General features: G+C 38.2%; 1 protein-coding gene across 1 annotated transcript; it reads right to left on the reverse strand.

Annotated features, from left to right (window-relative positions):
* Positions 1–9,316: 9,316 nt before the first annotated feature.
* LOC105213708 (putative serine protease K12H4.7) lies at positions 9,317–12,851 on the reverse strand. The gene is made up of 7 exons (XM_011186730.3): positions 12,624–12,851; positions 12,074–12,255; positions 11,782–12,017; positions 10,689–10,920; positions 10,424–10,623; positions 9,923–10,312; positions 9,317–9,609 (listed from the first exon to the last, which is right to left on the reverse strand). Exons 1-7 carry the CDS (start codon positions 12,849–12,851, stop codon positions 9,431–9,433), a joined length of 1,647 nt encoding a protein of 548 aa, XP_011185032.2. The 3' UTR covers positions 9,317–9,430.
* Between the last annotated feature and the right edge of the window lie 3,654 nt (positions 12,852–16,505).

The raw sequence follows: 16,505 nt of genomic DNA on the forward strand, positions 1-16,505 counted from the left end.
AATAGGTTAGGTTAGTCTGGTAGTCGAATAAGTCACATATATACCAGTTTTGGTCTTTTGCGTTACCAAATGGAGTGCCATCACGTAGTCCATGAGGAGTAGTTATCCCTTAGGATACCTGCGCTTGAGGCAAATTGAAAAAGGTTATGTGATTTCACTACTGATACTTCTTCCAGATTCTCACAATGTGAGGCCCCAAAATGATAGAGACGTTGCCTTGACAATGCAGGACAAGCACACAAGAGATGCTCGATTGTTTCTCGGATACCTTGCTCTTGACATTTCCTCCAGTCTTCCCGATCCGTCAGCCCCAACTTATAGGCGTGTGCCGCGACCAGACAGTGGCCAGTCAGTATTCCAACCATACTAACGAGTGACGGTAGAAATTAAGTGTATTTCTGATCTATCGCCTTACACATGGCTTTAGCAGTTTTGCACTCTGGTATATTTTTTCAACGCGTTATGATTTTTCATCGTAATCATCGTTCACGCTTGGCCATCTCGTCCACAATCTCGTTGCCCTCAATGCCTTTGTGGCCTGGCAGCTAGTAGAATTGTAGCCACTTGTTCCTCTTTTGGTCGAACATAGGTTGTTGCTTTGATTACCGCTTGACTGTCTACGTGTTCGGACAGTATATCCCCGCACGTACTTTCGAGACATCCGTAGAGATATTCAAGGTGTTGCGTGCAGCTGCCTTACCTTTACACCAGCTATCTTTTCCTAGGTTTACTCGGAATCTTCATTAACAGTTGAGAAATAGGATCGAGTAGTTGCTACCTTCCAGACTGTCCTTACCCACCGAGCTATGTCCAAAGGTTCTATATATAAATTTTCCTCCTGTCAGTAATCTACCCGCTGATTTTGGCCAAAGAGATCTATCGGCGCCAGATTAAGTAACCATTCCACAGCCGCCGTAGGGGTGTTTCTTAGAGCTCCCGTTCTACAGAGCTTTGTGAGCCGCCGAACCCTTTCCGTTAGGTTCCGGTAAGTTGATTTTCTTATACATTTAAACTTTATTCTAAGATGTCTTAGAATCGACTGCCTTGAAAACAAATTATGTATATAACTCCAGGAATTGGCTGCACAAAAAAACAAAAAAAGTTAATTATTAAATAACGTTTTGTTCGGCGCTTTTGTTGTTCATCCAAGTGCTTTAAACTCGTAAGTGAAATTATTATATTGACTTCACAGAATTTCGCGAACAATCCTAAAATATTTACAACTAATTTTCGAAGCAAACTTTTTTAATAATTTGCCCACACAATAAATACCGAACCGAAAAGTTCGTGATGCTTAAGTGCTCAGTTGACTGCAACAAAGGAGAAAATTGCTACACTTACCGTTAAAGCATGACAAGCCAGTGCGATAAGACACCAACTTGGGCGGATAAAAAGCGTTCATTACACAGCCATAGATAATAATAACGTTGCAGCTTGGCATTGTTTGTGTAGTAAAAAATATGGAAATTATAGTGACGCAGAGCAAAAAGTACGAGTAAAGCAACTAAGCGGTTTACTGATGCTGCTGGAGAGCAAAAAGCATGGGAAAGCAAGGAAAGCAATCGCATTAAAGGTGAGCAACAGCTTGGATATACAGAAAAACGCATTCGCTTTCATGCTTACATAAGTACAAACAGTTATAAGCACGACAACACAACGTAACAAACCTCTAAAATGTACAAATACATATGTATATGTATGTATGTATACAGAGTTACAGACACAATTATATTCATATATGTATGTATATATGTATTGCCATCGCTTCGCATAGCTTTACTTCGAGCAGCATATTCACTTTAGCCGAGTGACACAGTCGACAGTTGACAGTCGTCTTCGTCGACGTGCTCGTCGTGCCGAACGATGCTTTAGTTACATTGACAGTGATGACGTAGCCCACCTGTTATGTGTAAGCAACAGGAGGCCACTGAAGTGTAAAGGACACGCTACTATATATACAGTTAGCTTTCCTTCAATGAAAGTGCGCGATGTGTGTGTGTGTGTGAGAGTTGATATACATACATATATGTATGTGTGGGAGTGGATAACTGAAAATCGAAACTGAAATGAGAGTCGACACTCAAGGGTGTGTTGTTGGGGGCTCGAAGCGAACGTAAGCTTGTCGGTTGCGCAACTCGACTTCCGAAGAGCGCAAAAAGCTCACTAAAAGCTGTCCGAGTGAGTGGTTAAAATTGAGAGCAAAATAGCGTTGGTGGAGAGCTAAAACATAGAAAATGTAGTGGGAAAGCAACAGTTTAGTGTACGGAACGGAGTTGCCACCAAATGCAAATAAAATAATATTGTTATAAAAATGAAATATTTTTTGAAATTACAATATTAATATGAGTTTTAATATAACTGTATACATAGAAAGCCATTTTTTAAATAATATATTATTCGAATAAAACAATTGCACTTTCTATAGAAGAATCTTCGTACATCTTCTCGTTCTATTTAAAATGTCCGTCAGAACTGTATCAGTTGTGTGATACAGTTTTAAGCTCTTTTTCATTAAAAACAATAATATTTTTGGTTTTTCACAAGAGCTCGTTAAAACTATATTCGTTCTAATCAACGAAAATCTCAGTAATCGTTTTCATAAGGCATTTTCTTTTTCAGTACAAAACTGGAGGAAATCGGATTATAACCACTAACCAACAAAAAATGTTGGGGGATGGGGTCATATGTAGAAGTTCATGCAAGTGAGGAAAGTTTCTGATTGCCATTCACTTGGGAGTGGCCAGGAGCGATTCTTTTGCATATGACTCAAGCAGCTCACGACTTTGGGTTCTAGACCAAGTATCCTCTGGGTAGCCAACAGACATCCGTTTGAAGGCGAAGCCCGGTTCTGCGGTTGTGCGTAGAGTTTGAAACCCACCACTTAAAAAAACTCCCCAATGAAAGACCATTGTAAAAAACTAAAAATGCTTGAATTCGGTAAGGAAAACCACCAGAAACCTTAAATTTCATATATAAAGATGGTAAACAAAATTTTAAATAGGCGTGGTTCCGTCCACTTATGGGTCAAAAATCATATCTCCGAAACTACTCCACCAATTTCAATAAAATTCGGTTCATAATATCTTCCTAGCCAATGATAGATATGTCATAACAAGTAAGGAAGGGCTAAGTTCGGTTGTGACCGAACATTTTATACTCTCGCAATTTATTGAAGAAATTTATTAAGATAACACTCAAATTCACCTATAAATTCGGCATAAAGTTTAATAGAACAACGAAAATCGTCAATATGAGTGCTGAGGTAATTCCTAAATTGATTTCATTCACTTTCAACAGCAACGTACACTATATCCAAGACTATACAACTACTTAATTTTGCTAAGATATCTCACATATTTACCATTACATATATGCGGAATAAAGCCCATCGTATTTTTGAAAAACCTATAATTAGGTATATGGGAGCTAGGAGATGTTATGACCTGATTTTGATAATTTTTGGAACAGAGACACACTATTAGAAGAAAACAATTTCCTCTGAATTACATTACATTATCTGAGAGATTTACCCATATTTTCGGTTAAAATTTAACCTTAGGCGCTGAGTTCAACATGTTCGATATCTGGGGCCTTGAAAAGTTATAGTCCGTTTTCGAAAATTTTTTCACAAGTGAAGCCAGAGATAATATGCACTATTTGTGTAAAGTTTTATTCCGCTATCTTCATTGGTTCTTTATGTATACATTATAAAGTGAAGGAATAAGATGGAATTCAAAATTGAGTTATATAGAAAGTAGTCGTGGTTGTGAACCGATTTCGCCCATTTTTATGCGTGTTGTCAGGGTGTCAAGAAAATATTATATACCGAATTTCATTGAAATCTGTCGAGCAGATCCTGAGATATGGTTTTTGACCCATAAGTGGGCGATGCCACGCCCAATTTTCATTTCGTAAAAAAATCTGAGTGCAGCTTCTTTCTGCTATTTCTTCTGTAAAATTTAGTGTTTCTGACTTTTAGTAATTTTCAACCTAACCTTTGTATGGGAGGTGGGCGTGGTTATTATCCGATTTCAACTATTTTCATGGTGTGTGGTGGGGTACGTAAGAGAATCGACTGCAGAAAGTTTGGCTTATATAGCTTTATTAGTTTGCGAGATATATACAAATAACCGATTTGGGAGCGGGGCCACGGCCACTTCCCCAAAAAAAGTGCATCCAAAGATGCCTCTTCCTAGTGCGATCCTTTATTCCAAATTTTACTTTTATAACTTAATTTATGGCTTAGTTCTGACACTTTATAAGTTTTTCGCCATTTTCGAAAGCAACCTCCTCAGGGTGCAAAGGAATACGTATTCCAAGTTTCGTTAAGATATCTCAATTTGCAATTTAATATTTCATTCGAGACTATTTACAATTTTTACAAGAAGTACATAAAATTGGCACTGAAAATTTCCACTTATCAACAGTCCCTGAGAACGGAAGTAGCCCGCTATGCGCCACTCACTGGCAGCTTCATGGTGTATTGCGGAAAATTAATGGCAATTTAAATTTTTTACCTCCCACAGCTAGATGAATTTGAAAGTAATCAATCGTACGATTTCAAGCATTTTTTATTGTAATTGCGTTTGAATGCCAGCGGAATAATGGTGCAGAAAAAAGGTCAGCAAAGTCGATGATTCTCGTGATGCCGCCAACACTTTGAGCTTAGATCGGTGAATACTCACGGACTTCGGCCATTTTTTATGTGCAAATGAATATTCAATGGGGTGTATGACGTCATGTTTTGCTTGCTAAAAATGTAGAAAAAGAAATCGTTTTGAAATCAAATTAGTTTCATTAGTGTCGACACATGGCTCAAGCTCAGTTGGTTGCGTTTGCTGTTGTTGGTTTATTGGTTTTCGCGCTTTCGCGCTTTCGCTCGATGTTGTCGCCAATTTTCGACTAATCCATTAACAGTTAACACACGTACTCGCACGTACATATGTGTAATAGACCAACCACTTCGGTCATGGTCGCTTGTCGTGGTCGGGTTTTTAACTCTTCTACATTTCTACTTTTAATGTGTAAAAAAATAATTGTACGAGTACATATGTGGTAATGACTCAAAACCTCTACACCTAAGTACAATAACATCAACTGCACTACTACATATGGCACAGTGGTGACTAGGGAAGTGTTTTCTTTTTCTACTGGTTTGAAAAATTTCTATTTATATTTGAATAGTCCGAGAAGCGTGAGTTAGGTGAGTTACTGACACTCGAGTAATTCATTCCAGCTACAAAAATTCTATTTTAATATACATATTTACATATATTCTCTCCCAATTTATTGATATAATTTTATAAAGATAGCACAAAATAGAACTTAAATATTCGACACAAAATTCATTAGAATAACGGAAAACATTCTATATGTGCGGTATAAAGCCAACCAAAAGTTAGATATTCATTATATTAGGTATGTGGAGACTATGGGCACTACTGAACAAATTTGATTTATTTTAACCACAAAATTATCATATTTTCGGTATGAAATCACACTGGTCACAAACCAATGCACACAAATAGTGCTTTTAAGGTAATGAACTTAGGAAAATGCCAGTTATGCCATATATAAATTTTTTTTAAATGTATAAAATTGATTCAGTACTTCCCTAGCCGCATATGTCATTAATAATTTATTTCGAAATTAGCCCTTCCTTACTTGTCTATTTGAAGGTTCATGATGCCCGTTGATTTTCACGGATTGCATATCCATATATTGTTCGAATTCCTTTCTTATTTCATACATGTACAAGTTCCATGTTCATATATAATGTACTGAATTTGCAAAAGGAACATTTCTTCAGCCTCTTGAATGGCAGTCAAAGTACAACACCAAGAGATGACGATGGAACAGATGTTCCATTGTCCTACCATGAAGAAATTCGAATAGCAATTACCCGCATGAAGAACAACAAAGCAGCGGGGGCCGATGGCTAAGTCTAATCAATATCGCATATAAGGTCCTGTCGAGCGTATTGTGTGAAAGCTAAAGCTCACCGTCAATGAACTGATCGGACCTTATCAGTGTGGCTTTAGACCTGGAAAATCCACAATGGATCTGATATTCACCATGCACCAAATCTTGGAAAAGACCCGTAATCGACGCACATCATCACTTTGTCGATTTTAAAGCTTCTTTTGACAACACGAAAAGGTGCTGCCTCTATGCCGCTATGTCTGAATTTGGTATCCCCGCAAAACTAATACGGCTGTGTAAACTGACGTTGAGCTATCACTCTTGCCAACAGGTGCTACTTTGGACTGAGTAGGCAATTGAAAAATAAAGTCCTCTTTCGACGAACAAAATTCAAGAATAAGAAAAAGTTCCATGTTCTTAATTACTTCTATGTGAATCTGCTGGTGTAAATCTAGAATATGAATATTTTCCAAATCGGACTATAAATACGGTTTTTGTTAGGAATTTGACTTGAATGAAAAAAGTTTATTAAGAAAGCAATTGATTTTGACTGCGTACATATTTTGTGTACATAAAGTTTGATCCGGGCAGTACTTCGGTTGGACGAATAATTTTATCATGATCAATTTGGTCTTTTCATTTCTTGTATGTATATTAAGGATGATTTTAATCGCTTTGCAATTATAGCACAACAATTACAACAATTTTACCTTCCATAAACAATGTTCAACTACTGAATGTCTGAATGTCACCGCCTTTTATTATACGCTGCAAATATATTCGTAGTTATGGGTACTATATGAGACCGCACGGCGTATGAGTAACATTATTATTGAGGCGAATGAAAACCATAACAACAAAAAGTCGTTGCGTACTTGCAAATTATGAGGTGTGAATATTATAAAAACCACTTAAACATATTGGCAGCGGCACTGGCTTCTTTTTTCTGGGTCACAGCAACAATAACAACAACAACACGCATTGAAGGGCAAGCGGGCGCTTGCCACAGGTATTGCTTTGGTGGTTGGCGCAAGCAGAAAAGCGAAGTGGAGCTGCCAATTTAAAGCTCCACATACGGTGTTTATGCTTATTTACGTTTCCATTTCCATTTACATTCGCAACTCAATCTGCTTCGCTATCTGTGTACATATGGAAGGGCGCAATATGGGCGCTGGTGTTGGCAATTTGCTGTGCTGGTGTTGTAAGTTGCCACATGTACACCATACATACTGGTGGCATAAAAACTAATTTATTGACGCCGTGTTGCAATCTTTTTAACAGCGACCACATGTTGCCATTGCCACAATCATTGCTGTTGTCATTCGCAGGCTCCCTTCTCACTTCGTCTGCAGGGCGACAATGTTTATTGTGCACACATGGGTGTGTGTTTGTGCTGTACGTGCGGCTTACGGCTATTGCTGTTATTAACCCGCCAACCAACCACCCAACCAACCAGCCAGTTAATTTGACTGCTTTCATACTGGCAGTTGGTTACCGTTATTGGTTGGTGTGTGTGTGTGTGCGGTGCCAGATGTTGCAACATTGCCACAGGTTCTTATTGTAGCAACGCATTGTGGTTGCTAGTAATGGTTACTGCAAGTAAGAATAACAACAGCAAAATATCACTGAAAATTTAAGTAGAGCGCGAAAACGCTGACAAGATTGTGAATTAAATTTTTATTTTTATTATTTTTGGTTTGTTGTTGAACATTGTTTTTTTGAGATTTTTGTCGAAATTGTTTTCTTTTTGCTATAAAAATATTGCGCAGAAAAATTTTGTGTGAACTACTTACGAGTAGAGTTTTTTCACAAGGCGTTTACGAGTTTATGGAGAGATGGTGTTAAGGGTAGCCCTCCAATTGTGTACAGCTCTGAGCGTTCTACTATATTTTACAGTGTTTAAGCAATTTTAGTTAAGTGCTCTAAAAGATAGTACACTTACGAATCGGTATTTATACTTTCATACCTTCATGGTATATTGACTTATATAAAGACACTGATGGAATCGAAAATGGTGTCCATAGAGAAGTAGGAGCGACTATAGTCCGACTTCGCCCATTTTCCAACTTTTACATTAGGTTGTCTTGATAATGCTGGTTCAAGTTGATCAAGACCACCCTTGAACTCAGCGATACCATACTTATAGTCAAATTTCTTTGCCGACTTATGTTTCTGACACTTTCATTAGAGAGTTATCGAGCTTTAAGTGGATTTCACATAGCCTTTGTATGTGGATGGACATGCTTAATATCCGATTGTACCAATTTTCATAGATTATGATAAACCTCCTCAGGGTGCCAAGAAACAAGCATTGCTCGAAATCCTTTCAGAAGGTTTAGCCTTTCATGAGATCTAAAAATCTGGGTTCTCTCTTTGATCTTGTTCTGTTGGCTTGACCGCATATAAGTCTAGGGATGTTATGGAAATGCAATTATCATGACAATAGACTGTGGCTTTCAGGTTCATGTTGATATTCTTCTCATAAATTTCTATCGCTGTTCCTCAACTTGTATCCATATCAAATCCAATAGACACAAGATTTTAAAAAAATCTTACCTTAGCAAAATTTTAAGGTTTCTGCATATGCCACCAATTGAAAATATGATTTCTTGGCTACGAGATTCTTCGAAATTAGTTCGATTTAGAAAGGATTTTTGAAATTGTCTTTTGAAATGTAGGTTTGACTACTGAGATCTGTGATATATAAAGGGTGATCCATTTCGAGGTTCACTACTTTTTTAAAGAAAAGGACAGAAAACTTAAATTTAGTGGGGAATGTTTATTATCAGATCACTCGTTGGAGCATTTCGACTGGTAACTGGCGGATGACACGCATGATGTTTTGCTCCAAGGCCTGAATCGCAACGGGATTTAGATATGCCCACAGGAAAAAGTCTAACGATGTGATATCACGGGATCTTGATGGCCAATCGAATGGGCTATAACGTGAAATTTTCTGCCCACCTAAGTGTTTTCTCAATAAATCCATTGATTGAAGCGATGTGTGGGAGTGGCGCCCTTTTGTTGAAACCAAATGTCGCCGAGTACACGAGCTTCTAACCGGAATCATTTTTAAAAAATATGTACCGATGAACCACATCACACCGTTGTTCTGCATGAAATGACAGCTCTTGAATCTTTTCAGGTTGGTCTTCGTCCGAAATGCGGCAATTTTGCTTGATTATATACCCATTGAGTCAGAACAGAATTTGGCTCGATCATCGGATCTTCTTGAACTTTTCAAGAGTACATAGAGCGAAGCGATGTCACTTGAGATGTTCGAGCTGCTTCAGTTCTTTTGAAAAAAGTACTTCCACTTGGATCACCCGATATATATACTAGGATAGTATAGGTCCAATATTTAAAATTGCAGAGTTCACTTTCGTGTTTTTATAATATAATTTTCGGAGTCAAAAATAAACTCAAATGATGTACGTTATTCATAATAAAGTAGTGTTAACAGTAATAAATTTTAATTAATTTCTAAAGTAAGTCAACAACTAACATATTATAACGCTGCCAGCGTATTCCCAGTTTTGCTGTTGTTGTGCGTGGCTAGTTTGCTTGGTTTTGTTGTTTTTCGCCTTAAAACGCTACGCAAAAAGGCCGCTACCTTCAATTTAGCTACATTCATTTCCACCGTATCGGCGAAGTCTATGGAGTCCAAATCAGCGGTGTGAGAATAGTCTGTGATGAAAGCGAGACGGCAGATGAGATGATGAGCAAAAGCAAATGAAGCAATAACAATTAATAAAACGGCAAGAAAGTAGATACTAATTAGCATAACTAAACGCCGAAATTCCGTTGGCGCTGCGTGATTATTAAACGTAAACTTGCCAACCAACAAGCTGAAGCGCTCATTAAAGTCAACAGATAAAAATTATTAGCATTTGCGCCTAAAAATATGCTACTACGGTAGCGAAATTTTACATTTTCACAGCGCGGCTGGCTTTTCAACTACCTGACGGCATGTTGACAGAATAGCTGTCGCTCCACTCACCTGCTATATTAATGACATTTTTGCCCCGTTGCAGGCCAACAGCACGCCAGGGATCGAGCTGGCCGTGAGTGAAGATGACACGCTGTTGTAGCACGGTGCCAGCGGTAAGGCCGCCAAAATGACTATTTGTTTGCTTAACAATGGTGGCGATGTCAATGCCACTATGCGCTGTGGTATCGGCGCTCGGTTCAAAGGTATCGCGACAAAGTCGTTGAAAATAATTGAGTGGCACTTGGCGGCCAAATGAGTGCTGCAGCTGAGTTGTCCCTTCATGGCGTTGCGCTGCTGTCGCCTGCCGGCTGGCCTTTGGGCGTTTGTTGTGTCTGCTATTGTTGGCCGTAGTGGTGAACCAGCCGAATTCGTGGCAACTCTGATGGAACCAAGGACGTGCTGCAAGCGAATGGAAATTAATTTAAATTTTAATTACGTTTCGCAGCGGTTGCTGCTGCTACCGATTCAGTAGCCGTCGGCTTGTATTGTCTCGCCAGGTGGTGTACTCACTGCCGCTTAGCTGGTCTGTTAGATCTGTAAATATAGACTTCATGCCTTCATATGACAAATCGATGCACCAGTCTTCGCCGTGTGCTTGCTTCGTGAACTCGGGCCAAAATATGCGTCTCAAGAATTCAATGAATGTCGTTAAGTCGTCTTCATCTGTGGTAGTTTTCAGCGGCGTGCAAATTTCGGACGCGATTTGGTCACTTTATGCAGTTTATAAAATAGTTTAGTGTGTACTCAAACACATAGCAGTTGTTGCATTACTTACTCATATAGTTGTGCGAATGCAGCAAAATAATTGCCAAGCCCATTGAAAAGTGCAGCGCGATCCAGTTGGTTAGTTGCCACAAAATTGTTGCATATCCGTAGTGCCCGTAGTAGTTGGGCGGCTTCTGTCGACTCAAGTAGTGTTGCAATATCGTTGAGACCTCTATCGAGACGGTCAGCACACTCAGGACCCCCACGTTGCTGGATAACCTTCCCAACTTGATGCATGTATTCTAAAAATAATGCGAAAATGTTTTGTAGCCAAAGCTGCAGTGTGGAGTCTTTTGAAAGTTAGCTTTGAATAATCGTTATGGACGGAAGACAGCAAAAGCAACATTCTTAAATAGAAATATGGTTCGAGATCAGAAAACCATGATCGATGTTAGTAGGAACAACTGACTTTATAGTGATGTTTGAGAGTTTCATACTTTCAGGTCATCAGTCATTTCAAACAAAGCAAGATTTGGAGTATTTTGATTCTTTACCTCGAACTCTTCATAATTAAAAAGGTTAACGGCTGTTGTATGAAGAGGACTTCGAAATTATCGATAAAGTCTAAATAGATACGAAGCTCTACTTTCCGTAGACTGTACAATACAGTGTTTCAGTGTTGTTTCACTTCTTGTAAAAGACTCCATACAACTTCCAACAATGTTGAAGACTTGAACTTTTGCCAGACGTGATTAAAAAGGTCACCCAAGACTCTAACATATATACAAAAAATCGGCTTCTACTTGTTTCTCCTTGAATATTGAAGTTCTTCGGCTTTTGAAAGCTTTAGTTGAACCAATTCTTTAAGAACAATTACTCATTATGGAAACGACTATAAGGGCATTTCTGGCTGGGAAAAATAACGAATCGGTTAACAAACATGGCAGGAAGAGATAAATTATCCGACCAGTTCAGGTAATAACGCGATTAGTTTGATAAAATTTGCTAAAATAAAAGCCAAGTGTAGACAAAATATTAAGTTGTTTCGATGGTACCGGGAGAACGTAGTAATAGAAGACGCTTTGCATGAACGATAGTTAAATGATCATTGGGCTTTGATTTGATGAAATTGAATGTTTTAAACAAAAATTTATATTATTTACCAAAGAAATCCAATTTGGCCACTAACGGTGCACTCGAAGCCCAACCGGCATCCATTAAATCCGGATATAGTTTAGCGAACCACGCCACAAGACTACCGGAGTAAGAAGCACCAGTTAGTATGACTTTTGAATACGACAATTCGGTTTCTCTGCTCTTTAGCTGACGTATAAAATGAGCTAAGTCCGCTAAGGCCTGGCGTGCACTCAAGAATCTCAAATTTTCCACACTAGCATCACTACCAACAAAATTTCATTAAAATTTTTATTCTTCCCTATCACAGTCGCAACTTACTCTATAGGCCAGCTTTGTCCATAGTAACGATGTTCCACATAATAAAGCATGCCGTTATGTTGTCTTGCTATATCGTGCATATGTCCTGTCAAAAGATAAACTGCCGAAATCTCCCACTCTCCGCCGACGAATATGAAAACTGGGCCATGTGGCTTGAAGTAACGATCGTTGCGCAAAAAACGCTGAAAGTATAGTGAAATGTGATAGGAAAAATATAGCTAAGTTAGTTTGTATTTTGTTTAAACATTGAAAATGAAGATTCCCATGTCTATTTGTAAGCTCTTCTTCTTGTCCACGATCAATTATAATTCAGTCCCGTTAGTTGGTCAATGCTCTCAGAGAAAAAAGTACTTGTTTAAAAAGCGTTCGCTGTACCCCTTAATTTTGATAGATAACCCCTGTAAACTTTAAAGGTCTCACTTAAATAAAACGTGCATTGAACTTCTCTCGGTTTCACATGGGTTATTTGCTAGTTCTAGGAATGCGGTGTTATACAACATATCATATAAAAACTGGAAACATATTGTTATAATAGAGGTCTTATACTTACCATTAACCAAGTTTTGTTATTCGTCTCATCGAATTGATCCAATTTCTGTTCCAACCACAATTCTTGCACCAAATCTTTGTTCAGTATACTATCTGCTTGCTTTAAAGGTGGCTCTCGCAACCGAAACTGTAAATTCCTTTCAAACGGATTGATGCGCAGTTGTTCAACCTTCCCGCTCGCCGCAACCTCAGTGGTTACAGTGGTTACAGTGGTTAAGTCCGTCTGCATACCTTGACAAACTATCACCGCCACAATACTCATCAAAATTTGCGTGCGAATATCTAAAATTCTATAAATTGCTGTCATGTTTTCGAGTGTGCCGCTGCTGATGGTTCACTGACATTTGTGGCCGTTATTGTGACAGCGCAGACCTATTTATGTCCACATTGTCATTGGGGAGATGTTTTATGATTCAAAGCGTGAAATGGGTTTTTTATTATAACACACAACAGTTATATGAGGTTATGTACTAACGGGTGATTTTTTTGAGGTTAGGATTTTCATGCATTAGTATTTGACAGATCACGTGGGATTTCAGACATGGTGTCAAAGAGAAAGATGCTCAGTATGCTTTGACATTTCATCATGAATAGACTTACTAACGAGCAACGCTTGCAAATCATTGAATTTTATTACCAAAATCAGTGTTCGGTTCGAAATGTGAAATCCGCTTTTTTATCGACAAATTTTGTTCAGCGATGAGGCTCATTTCTGGTTGAATGGCTACGTAAATAAGCAAAATTGCCGCATTTGGGGTGAAGAGCAACCAGAAGCCGTTCAAGAACTGCCCATGCATCCCGAAAAATGCACTGTTTGGTGTGGTTTGTACGCTGGTGGAATCATTGGACCGTATTTTTTCAAAGATGCTGTTGGACGCAACGTTACGGTGAATGGCGATCGCTATCGTTCGATGCTAACAAACTTTTTGTTGCCAAAAATGGAAGAACTGAACTTGGTTGACATGTGGTTTCAACAAGATGGCGCTACATGCCACACAGCTCGCGATTCTATGGCCATTTTGAGGGAAAACTTCGGAGAACAATTCATCTCAAGAAATGGACCCGTAAGTTGGCCACCAAGATCATGCGATTTAACGCCTTTAGACTATTTTTTGTGGGGCTACGTCAAGTCTAAAGTCTACAGAAATAAGCCAGCAACTATTCCAGCTTTGGAAGACAACATTTCCGAAGAAATTCGGGCTATTCCGGCCGAAATGCTCGAAAAAGTTGCCCAAAATTGGACTTTCCGAATGGACCACCTAAGACGCAGCCGCGGTCAACATTTAAATGAAATTATCTTCAAAAAGTAAATGTCATGAACCAATCTAACGTTTCAAATAAAGAACCGATGAGATTTTGTTTGAATTTTATGCGTTTTTTTTTAAAAAAAAGTTATCAAGCTCTTAAAAAATCACCCTTTATATGTACTATGTATAAATATATGTATACATGTATGTACGGTTACCTATACTTGCATAGAGGTATGTGACTTTGCCTACATATGGCCTGTTGGTTACTCTCAAACCCGCTTTTATTGTCCCGCATGCCATTCGGCAATTTATTAATATTAACATTGTATGTAGTATATGTATTTATGTAATTAAAGAAGCCCTTGTGTGCAATACCATTAATAATTATAATTATTACCCATGGGAACTGCTGTTGTTGTTCTTGTTGCATTTTGTTATTTAGATAGTGGGTTGTATGCATAAATATTTGAATAATTATCAAGTTCAAGTTTAAAACTAGAGTCGAGTTATTACATAGTATGTGGGTAGTATACTACGAAGGTCATCTACTAGTGCTGCTAGTGTAAATATACCCAAAAGTTTTATATTCATTTCACAGAAATGCCCCTAACAAATCTAGTTTAATAACAAGTAAGGATGGGCTAAGTTCGGGTATAGCCAAACATATTATACTCTCGCAATTTAATTTTTGATTTTATTAAGATAACACACAATCTGACCCCTTTATTTGGCATAACGTCCACTAGAATAACGAAATTAAATATATGTATACATATATTATATAGATTAGATTAGATTACATATTGAGGATTGCACAGCGACTTAAGGTCTATTGTGCTCTCTTCAGTAAACCATGTAACACCGTCACGTTAAGAAACCTTAACAGTGTTCCAGGGCTGATGGATGCAATACTACCTCTTTGGGGATACATATTATATAAAGGCTGAGGTAATTTCTGGACCGATTTCACCACCTAGCAAAATTATAACCAAGATTTTACGATTTCTTAATTTTGCTAAGATAGCTTACATACATATTAACCGATATATATCGTTTAAAGACCACCGGAGCTTTGAAAATCTTAATTGAGGTATATAAGGCTTGATTTTGCCCATTTTTGACACAGACGCATAACATAGGCCCTCCGAATTTGTATAAAATATTTTATGGACGTACTATATAGTCCAATTTCGACAATTTTAAAATTAGGCCACGCCCACTATTTCAAGTATACTATATATAATTTTAATACGCTTTTCCCTAGTCTGATCCTTTATACAAAGTTTTAGTTAGTATTATATGAATATTATGATTATATTTATGGCTGTCTCACGGTCGGGTAGATGGTTCGAAAGAGAACTGTCTGATCTTCACTACTTCTGTATTTGACGACCAACCGAGCGGTAGTCGTAATAAACTTTGAGGACCGATAGAAAACGTAGAAATAGCCGTCTTTGAGCTATTGAGCTACTAGTTAAAATAAGAGATCATAGTATGTCATTATCATCATGTTCTTTAAATGCAGATGTAATTTTTCAAAACTGGCTTTGTCAAGATAAATTAGTTGATTTATATGCAGAAGACTGGAACTATATCATGGTTCGCTGTCATATTTGGTCTATTAAGCCCTCATTTACATAATCCAAACGCTTAGGCCAGTGGAGGTGACCGATGGCTTTTAGTACTTACCGATCCTAACAGGGTTAGATCGTCGAAAGGGCAGCCTTGACTGGATAAAATCCGGGTCAACTCCGGTAGAACCGGCTGTAGTGGGAGTTGTAGAGACATACAAAATACATGTCCTGCATACAACGAGTCCCCGCATGACACTAACCACCTTTTTGCATGCCCAACGAGAACCCTACTCATCTAACACCCCTTTCCCTTTGGTCCAACCCCGTCGAAACAGCATGTTTCCTGGGCCTCCCGTTAGATAACCTCGACGACAACTAGACTTATGCTTTCCGTTGCGGCAGGGATAGATAATCGCTACAACAACAACCGTTGCTCATTCTGCAATTTTGCATAGCCGTTTGTTAATGGTCGGCCAAATTGCCATTGTAGAACACTACAAGTAGTATTAATTTTTATTTTGAGGGACTAAAGACATTTTCACGTAGTATCCTCTAGAAGTTCAGACACTTGTAGCCGGTATCGATCCCAGGTGGAGATTATCTGCAAAGAATGGTTCGGTTGGCCAATCCATGACCTTATGCCTAGAGATCCATATGAGGATTTTTAAACCTAATAGCTTATTAATATCAGTAGCGCGATGAGCAATGTTTTTACACTACTTTATTAATCGTTCATTATATCAATAAGTACAATGAGCAGGAAAATATAATATCAAATGCTATGACTTTTGAGTACTCGGATTTTAAGAACTGCCAAGCATTTCTAGTGAATATACTATAAACTGTATCCTTCTATCAAGAATATTGCAATGTCGCAATTCATTTACAATTGAATGTCATTCCTCCAACAGAAATAGTATTCTCGAAATAAAAGAAAATTAATAATAAAAAAATCTGAATTGCAATCTTGACATACCACACAAGCGCACATGTCACGTTCATACATACATATATTCGGAAAATTCCACTGTTATAACCGCATGTGTATTCTATGCCTCA

The sequence above is a fragment of the Zeugodacus cucurbitae genome, chromosome 2 (genome assembly GCF_028554725.1).
Source record: "Zeugodacus cucurbitae isolate PBARC_wt_2022May chromosome 2, idZeuCucr1.2, whole genome shotgun sequence".
Classification (NCBI taxonomy): domain Eukaryota; kingdom Metazoa; phylum Arthropoda; class Insecta; order Diptera; family Tephritidae; genus Zeugodacus; species Zeugodacus cucurbitae.

Excerpts from the sequence above, each read along its gene's own strand:
- LOC105213708 (XM_011186730.3), bottom strand. The coding sequence starts at position 12,851 with ATGCAGACGGACTTAACCACTGTAACCACTGTAACCACTGAGGTTGCG. Across the intron at positions 12,256-12,623 it reads ATAACAAAACTTGGTTAATG|CGTTTTTTGCGCAACGATCG; the intron begins GTAAGTATAAGA and ends CTATACTTTCAG. Across the intron at positions 10,921-11,781 it reads GGCCAAATTGGATTTCTTTG|AATACATGCATCAAGTTGGG; the intron begins GTAAATAATATA and ends CATTATTTTTAG.